Source organism: Ochlerotatus camptorhynchus, unplaced genomic scaffold, assembly GCF_037179485.1.
Source record: "Ochlerotatus camptorhynchus isolate MF236.1 unplaced genomic scaffold, CSIRO-AGI_Acam_v1.1 ptg000550l, whole genome shotgun sequence".
Classification (NCBI taxonomy): Eukaryota; Metazoa; Arthropoda; class Insecta; order Diptera; family Culicidae; genus Ochlerotatus; species Ochlerotatus camptorhynchus.
Genome location: NW_027041033.1, coordinates 2,140,226 through 2,148,310, shown reverse-complemented (window position 1 = coordinate 2,148,310; position 8,085 = coordinate 2,140,226). Strand labels below are relative to the sequence as shown.

The following is an 8,085-nucleotide window of genomic DNA, read 5'->3' as shown; positions in this document are numbered from 1 at the left end:
ACTTTAGAAAATGTCTGAATCACTTTTGAAAATACTGAATCCTTTCGGACAACACTAAAACACTTTAAATCTAGATTAATTAATTTAATTCTTGTAATAACTTCGGATAGCACTGAATCACTTCAGAAAGTTTCGGAATCACTTCAGAAAGTACTGTATCAATCCAATCATGTTTGCTATCACTTCCTACTGCATCACTTCAGAAGAATCGGAATCACTTTGAACTCAGTTCTAAAATTACTGAATTACTGCAGAAAAGTTTGAGCTCAATTCAATAAGTACTGAATCATTGTGGATATCACAGAGATAATTGAGCATTTGTTTGTTTGGTTCATTCAGAGTCTTCTAGATTTTTCAGACTTTATATTTCGACTATGCCAGATTTCCCTGCAACTGAGCTGGCAACGCTGCTTTCAAGTGAGTCTTTTGTTGAATAGTGCAAGCATGCTCTGGAGAAATATCCTTCACCGACATGATTGAAAAATCATAGCTCATACGCGATAAGATGGGATAGGATGGTCTTCCGCATCCATACTGAGAACTGCTCCGAAGCAGTTTGTGATGATAAAATATTCATAGATTGTCGAACAAGACGTCGAATTTTGATGTTGTTTTCAATTAGCCTAATAGAGTGCGGCAGCATCATAGAAGTTGTGTGGGCTTGGTGAACATAGAATTTCATTACTGGTCCCATATGATGAAGTAGTGTTGCACCCTTACACACATAGCTGAGTGGTGTACTTGGACGTCTCCGGATTGCAATGCAATATAAAAGTCAGTTGGGAATCAACTAAAAGGAATTCAGAATATAGATGCTATAGATTCCATCGATGAGCGGAGGCGAAGTAGAATGTAGCGAAACGCACTGTCAATTAGTGTAGCCAAATTATTATTTATTTTCACTTCATTTTAATTTTTTTCTTGACTAAATTAATTGAGTAAATTAAAAATCAAAAGTATACATCACCATACCCGACAATTGAACGCTGCAAATACGGTGCTGCCCGGTTCGATGGAAGTCTGCTGGAAAATCAGAAAACGCTTTCCACACTCCACATTCCGATTTATTTCGTGGAAAATTGAAGCAGGAAATATTACCTCTTCTCGATTCACTGTTGCAGGAATTTATTTTGCACTTCATTTTGGACTTTTGAGCACGAACCATATCCAAACAAAGCTGCATAACGAAGAGTTCATTAATGGCTTGAACATTTTTTACAGATGCCAGTAAGAGTATTTATTTTTCATAGTTGCCAAAAACACTTTTTGTGCCTTCGCTTGACATTTGATTCTTGTTTCGTCGAATGTATTATGACGTTTTACGCGTACAACCTTTTCATCGTCACGACGATTGATTATTGATCTGTTGAGATTTCAAATTATCATGACGTTTGAGTCACTAAAGGGCCACCTACATTAGATCCGTTTGCGTCGCGTGACGTAAATTTGACAGTTAGACAATATATTTAGCTGTTAGTTTGCTTAAATGCGTCAGATCCGGATCTAATGTGAGTGGCCCTTAAGGGTACAAAAACGCATTGAAATTTAATGCACAAAGTCCTCATCCAATGTCAATCACCAATGTCAGCTTCCAGTTGAAATTCAACTTCGGTGTCGAATGAGGATTTACTCAATAAATCCACCATAGGAATCATAAAGCTAGATTAGCCACCTCGCATCGAGTAAATATATTTCGATATATGCAATGAAATGTAGATCTAACTCCGAATAAAAAAAATGCCTCCAATTATTATTTCAACAAAATCCCCCATCGGATTAATTCTACCCAAAAAAACATAGAAATTCGCGATCAATCTTCAGGAAAAAAAAATCGAATACTACGCTCCATCACAAGCACAATCCCTCCACCCCCCATCCACAGTAGATAGAATCCTCCGCCCCGTAGACGAACGACCCGGGCCAGGTGAAGGATTTAAGCCAGCGAGCACTTTTCACGTCTGCACACGCTGTTTGCCATTCGCGTGCAAATCCGGTGGCCTTGTAATAAACGGTCACGTCTCGGTCGGAAATGAACTGTCGCCGTTGCGGGTTTGATTTATCATGCTGCTCCGTCCCAAACCGGTCCATTGAGATGCGAGTCAGAACGGTTCGAAGATGGTCGCGTTCCGTGACTTTTCCAACTGACGATTCCAAATTCCCTTTGAAGAAACGTTTGGCGCCCCGGGAGGCGATAATCTTGTCCAGATTTACCCCCGGCAACTCGGACCAATCTCCATCGAACGGATCACTGCAGACGTAGTAGCGAAAAACATTCAATTTCACCTCCAGCAGAGCTTTTGCCGATGCGAACTTTAGCTGGTTCAAACTCAAATCCGATGACGCCAGCGTGGCACTGCAGGAAACCACATCCAAGCTGCCCATCACGCTGAGTTCTACTTCCGGTTCCTGAGCCTCATCGATCGCTTCCTCGATGATCCGATCAATGACGGGAATGGCGACCGCCGTTGCCAACTGCTCGTCCGTATCGGGGGGAATGGCCGCCTCCAGAATCTGTTCGATCATTTCCATGGCCATCGATTCGGCACCGCACCAGTCGGATATGATCGAATCATCCGAGACGGTCATTCGGATGAGTCCCTCTATAACGTCCCGGGCAATTTCAGCCTTTTCCTGGCTAAGTTGAAGCTCCAGTTGGACGGCTTCGAAGCTGTCCCGTTCCAATTCAATGACGTAGTAGCTTCCGGTCAAAGTGATAACCGTGCCCCAGAAGCGGACGGCTTTGACATTTTCACCACGGCGCAGCAGCTCCATCTGGCGGTCAATGAAATAGTCCATGGATGGAGGAAGGGCAAAACCTATCTGGGCCCAGAGCGGGGCAAGCTGGGCAATGTTCAGCGGAGGACGAAGACCTTCCTGCGACTAAGTCTGACGCATTAAAATTTTAAAGAAGAGCGGAAAAAGAAGCGACAACTACCTTGATTTTGCGAAGCACAACGTTGGCAAAGTCCACCTTCAGCTCGTTTTCAGCTCCTTTGACATTTGTAATTTTGTAGTCCGGATGGATGAAATGCCCCTGCTTGACCAGTCGGCAGTACTCTTCGAACAGTTCGACGGCATTTTTCGGCTTTTCGGCAAGTATTCTGGATACCAAGCGCATCAGTAGAGTGAACCTTGGATAAAAATACTGCATTACATTTTATGGCTCGACGATCAAAATGGAAAGCATCTACATATTGTCACCATTGTCTCCGATCTGGGAAAGCAGCAGATTCCGGGCATTAGCCAGGGCATTCTCGGTACTCAACCGACGCTCTTCTTGGCGGTTGTTTGCTTCCAGGATGTCACGTTCCAAGACCGGACTTGCTGGTAGGTTACCCTCCATTTTGAATACGTTTTGACAGGTGCGCACTGACGCAGGTTTTTGGATCATGGTATGCTGCGTTGAATGAAGTTTGCTAATCTGCTCCTAAAGCCTAGTATGTACACTAGAGTGATGCAAATTTTGAAATTTTCGCTCCACAATACTTAAACAATTCCAAATCGGATCCTGAATAACCTCTCAAAATTTGAACCCATATGGTGAGAAACTGAGATGGCACAAACCATTTGAAGTTTATATGGGAATTACTATGGTAAAACCAAGATTTTTGTTCATGTCTGTCTAATAATCCACCATATCGGTCTGCTTCAAAAACTTTCTACTGTACTTGTAGGAAATTTTCCCAGCTACAACTTTGCTAAAGATCACATTTTGATTAAATGCAAGGATCGAAAGTTATCAATGGTTCAATACGCTGATGTCTTATGATCATGCTCAATCAACTGCTCAGCAGGCAACATTGGTGTTTTTGGGGCGTTGAATAGGACACAACAATCATGGCTACTATGTCACACTGCAAAATACAGTGTTGCCTACAGAGCAGCTGCTTGATCATGTCATAAGTTTACCAATCTCTTAAATAATTAATTACTTTTTCCTGTCTCGTTTTCCATAGAAACGATTTTCAGCAAAGTTGTAGCTGAGAAAATTTTCTATAAGAATGGCTATCGAACTGTTTCGCAGCTTAATATGGAAAAAGACTAGAAGGCAATGAACAAAAAGTTGAGATGTCCCATAGTAATTTACAAGTAAACTTCAAATGGCTTGTGCGAAGTCTGTTTCTAACCAAATGAGTTGTAACTTTGGGAGGCTAATCAGGACCCGATTTGAAACCATTTAAGCACTGTGGAGCGAAAAAGTCAAATTTTGCATCAGTCTAATGTACACTGAATCCTCCGTTTACGAATTCTTTTTTATGCAGTATTCAATTTACGTCCCTCGTTTTACGAAGTAAATCACAATTGACGAAGTTTTTTTATTGCGATTTTGCGAAACTGGGAAATTCTGTGAAATACCCCACAATATGGGTATTTTTGGAATCGGAGTGACGTGTAAGGACCAGAAAACCATAGTTCTAGATAGAGCTGGAATTAGGGCGTAACAGCCTTTGTAAACAATGACTTCTCTCCATGCTTTCACAAAGGTCATGGCTCTGCCTGGCAAATCGACATCACCATCGAGTTGGGATGACTTCCCCTACTCGATGGATATGTTGGTTTGTGTAGGCGTGCATTGAATTCCTGGCAATCAACGAGAGAAGGCATTGTTTACACAGGCTGTTACGCCCTAATTCCAGCTCTATCGAGAGTTGACGCCATTTTGAAATCTAAGATGGCGGCTTCCGGTTAGAGAAAAACTTGGAAATTCCGTCAAATACCCCACAATATGGGTATTTTTGGAATCGGAGTGACGTGTAGGAACCGGAAATCGATGTCTGATGTGATTTTGAAATCCAAGATGGTGGCTTCTAGTTACAGAAAAGCTTGGAAATTCTTATATTAGTTAAATACCCCGCAATATGGGTATTTTTGCTATCGGCGTGACGTGTAGGGATCAGAATTCGATATTGTGGCTGATTAACTGACTTTTTTCATATTCGGGAAGTTTTTAATGGACGTTTCGTGACCACGTAGGTCTGGAATTCATACACATAGGTATGAACCAAGCTTTACTGTTTATTATTCGGAAGACCTTGGATACGGAAAGAACTTTGTTGAAACCAGCCGCTTTCAAGATGGTTAGGATATCCAGATACAATATGTTAGTGTTCACACTACCGCTGTGTTGTGAGAAAATTCCGAGATGATCTGAATTGAGCATCCGGAAGACCTTTATCTCCAGAATAAATTTATCATGAACGAAAAACCTCTGATAGAAAAATTCCATTGTTTGTTCAAAGCGAGCAATTTGCGATAGAGCTATTCGCTTAGTGAGAGGAAAATCAGTCGAGTCCACCGGAAGCTCGATGTGGTATTTCAGTTGATCCGAAGCGGGTTTCCAATGAAGACCCAAAGACTTAATGCATTGGTCACGATCCAGATCAATTGAGGCTTTGAGAGCTCGGTTTTCCGGTGCGAGACCTTCCAAAACTGCTTCTTCGTTAGATGCCCATTTTCTAAGTTGAAATCCGCCTCTGGCTAGGAGTGCTTCTAGCTGTTGACGGAGCTTAGTTGCTTCTTCGATGCTGCTTGCTCCTGAGAAAAGGTCGTCTACGTAGAAGTCTTTACGCAATACCTCAGCTGCTTCAGGATAACTGTCCTTCTCGTCGTCTGCCAGTTGCAGGAGAACTCGAGTAGCGAGAAACGGTGCGCTTGCAGTACCGTAGGTAACTGTTAGGAGCTCGTAGGTACCCAATGGCTGGTTCAGTGATGGCGTCCAGACTATTCGTAGAAACGGAGTGTCACGCTCGTCTACTAAAACTTGACGATACATCTGCTTGGCGTCAGCGATGATCATCACTCGACGGATTCTGGAACGCATGATGATTGAACGGATCTCTTGCTGGACGGTAATGAGTGCACGATGCATCGAAGACTACTCGTAGCTTTGTTGTAGTACTCTCTTCTCGAACCACAGCGTGGTGAGGCATGTGATAGCATGGGGACGGAGGTGATTGATAGTCAAAGACTTGCTTCATGTGACCCAAAGCAAGGTACTCGTCTATGAAATCACGATATGGCTGGGCAAGTTCGGAGTTGCGACCGAGGCGACCTTCCAGCATCCGAAAACGGTAAACAGCAGTGCGACGGTTGTCACCAATTTGCTTGATGACGTCATCCTTTATCGGTAAACGAACGATGTACCTTCCTTCAGAGTTGTGCCTAACCGATCGTTGAAAGTGTTCTTCACAAGCTGCTTCTTCGACGGAGTAGCAAGGTGAAGTGTCGTTTTCTTCGATGGCCCAGAATTTCTCCATCCACTGGTGTAGTTCAGCAACAGTGGCAACGTTGGCGATTACTGGAGTCGTAGGAGTACCGTACGAAGCCTTTCCAGATACTATCCAACCGAGGACCGAGTTAACCAAGGTCGGAAGAGAATTGCCAAGTTGGATACGCCCAGAAAACTTGAATAGATCGAAGAACACCTCAGCGCCGATGATAATGTCGATGGGGTTTGCATTGTAGAAAGCCGGGTCGGCTAATTGAACACCAAGAGGAATTTTCCACGAGCTAGCGTCGAAAGAAGCAGTCGGTAGATCTATGGTAACCTTAGGCAGGACCAGGAATTCAACCGAGGTGGAGTAATCGCAAACTCTCGAACGAACAGTAGAGACGATCTTGTACCTTGCATATGTCGATGATTGTCCTATCCCCGAAATCGGTACAGAGACTTTGTAGCGCTTTGCCTTGACAAGCTGCGAGAAAGACTCGGTAATAAAGCAGCATTCACTACCGGAGTCGAGGAGAGCTCTTGCGACATGTGCAGTCCCATTGTCGTCGACCATATTGACGACAGCTGACACGGATGCCATTGGTTGTTCACCAGACGTAGAAGTAGTTGGTGTTTTGGTTTGAGAAGAATCCGTAGTCCTGGAGTTCGCAGCGACTGACTTCTCCTCAGAGCAGAGCTGGATGTGGTGGCGACCTCGACATTTACGGCAAGAACTAGCCGATGGACAGTCCCGAGCATGATGACCCTGTCGTAGGCAGTTACGGCAGAGTTGATGTCGTCGAACCTCCCTTTCCTTAGCCACCAAGTCGAGTTTGGCGAACGACAAACACAAATAGAGCGGATGGTGATCGGAGCAGACGATACATTTCCGACCGAAGTTGAATTGGCTGGCCCCATGACTGGCAACCGGACGTTGAGCAGATTTCTTGAGCTGCTGAGTGAACGCTGGAGCTTCCACAACTTTCCCCTGAATTGTTTGTAGGACAGTTACTCTTCGCTGAATAAAAGACGTAAGATTGTTGAAGGCGATGGCATCCTTCGTTGACGAATACTCCTCCCAGTCTCGTCGAGTGGTTGGGTCCAAACGGATACTCAGCATTCGTATAAGGATGATATCCCAAAACTCAGTCTTTTCACCAAGCTGCTTCAAGACCTTGACATTGGCTTCAAACTTTTCAACCAGCGAATGAAGTTCGGCAGCAGATTCACGTTTCAACGTAGGAAACTCGAAAAGAGCGTCAAGGTAGGATTGCTTCAATCGAGAAGGATTTTGGAAATGGTCTACCAGCAGGTTCCAAGCGACTGGATAGTTGTTCGCACTTATAGGAATCGTTTGAACCAGCTTCAGGGCATCTCCAGCCAAAGAAGAACGTAGATAATAAAACTTCTGGATATTGGACAACTCGAGCGATGCGTGAACCAGCGAAACGAACAAGTCATGAAAGTTGAGCCAGTTGTCTAGGTTTCCATTAAAGACGGGCAACTTCACATCAGGTAAGCGGACATGCGACGATGAAGAAGCAGGGATTTGCGAGCTCAAAGCAGTATTCAGGCAGGGTGTGGAAGGCGTTTTATTGTTTGACAGCAAAAATCCCTTTACACGATAGTATGCTGTCTCGAAATCGGTTCGCTGCTTTAGCTGCTGGTCGATAGTGGCCTCGTCAAGTGTCTCAAGCTCGGACTGGACTAGCTTAAACTCAGTCCATAGAGCGTCGAGATTGTCTAGGCGAACCGGGATCTCACACGCACCGGTTTCTTCATCGTTACTATCGACGAAGGCCTTGATGAGATCGGTAGACATGGTGTTGAGCAGGGTCTGTAATGCGAAAGACCGCGTAGCTCACACGAGAGAG

The 8,085-nt window shown here is 44.2% G+C and overlaps 2 protein-coding genes across 2 annotated transcripts; both read right to left on the bottom strand.

Annotated features, from left to right (window-relative positions):
* Window positions 1-1,848: 1,848 nt before the first annotated feature.
* Window positions 1,849-3,343, bottom strand: LOC135713263 (uncharacterized). The gene is made up of 3 exons (XM_065236353.1): window positions 3,192-3,343; window positions 2,936-3,131; window positions 1,849-2,880 (listed from the first exon to the last, which is right to left on the bottom strand). The coding sequence occupies exons 1-3, from the start codon at window positions 3,341-3,343 to the stop codon at window positions 1,849-1,851; spliced, it is 1,380 nt and encodes a 459-aa protein (XP_065092425.1).
* A 2,440-nt stretch (window positions 3,344-5,783) lies between these two features.
* On the bottom strand, window positions 5,784-8,033 carry LOC135713262 (uncharacterized). Its single transcript, XM_065236352.1, has one exon. It carries the CDS (start codon window positions 8,031-8,033, stop codon window positions 5,784-5,786), a length of 2,250 nt encoding a protein of 749 aa, XP_065092424.1.
* Between the last annotated feature and the right edge of the window lie 52 nt (window positions 8,034-8,085).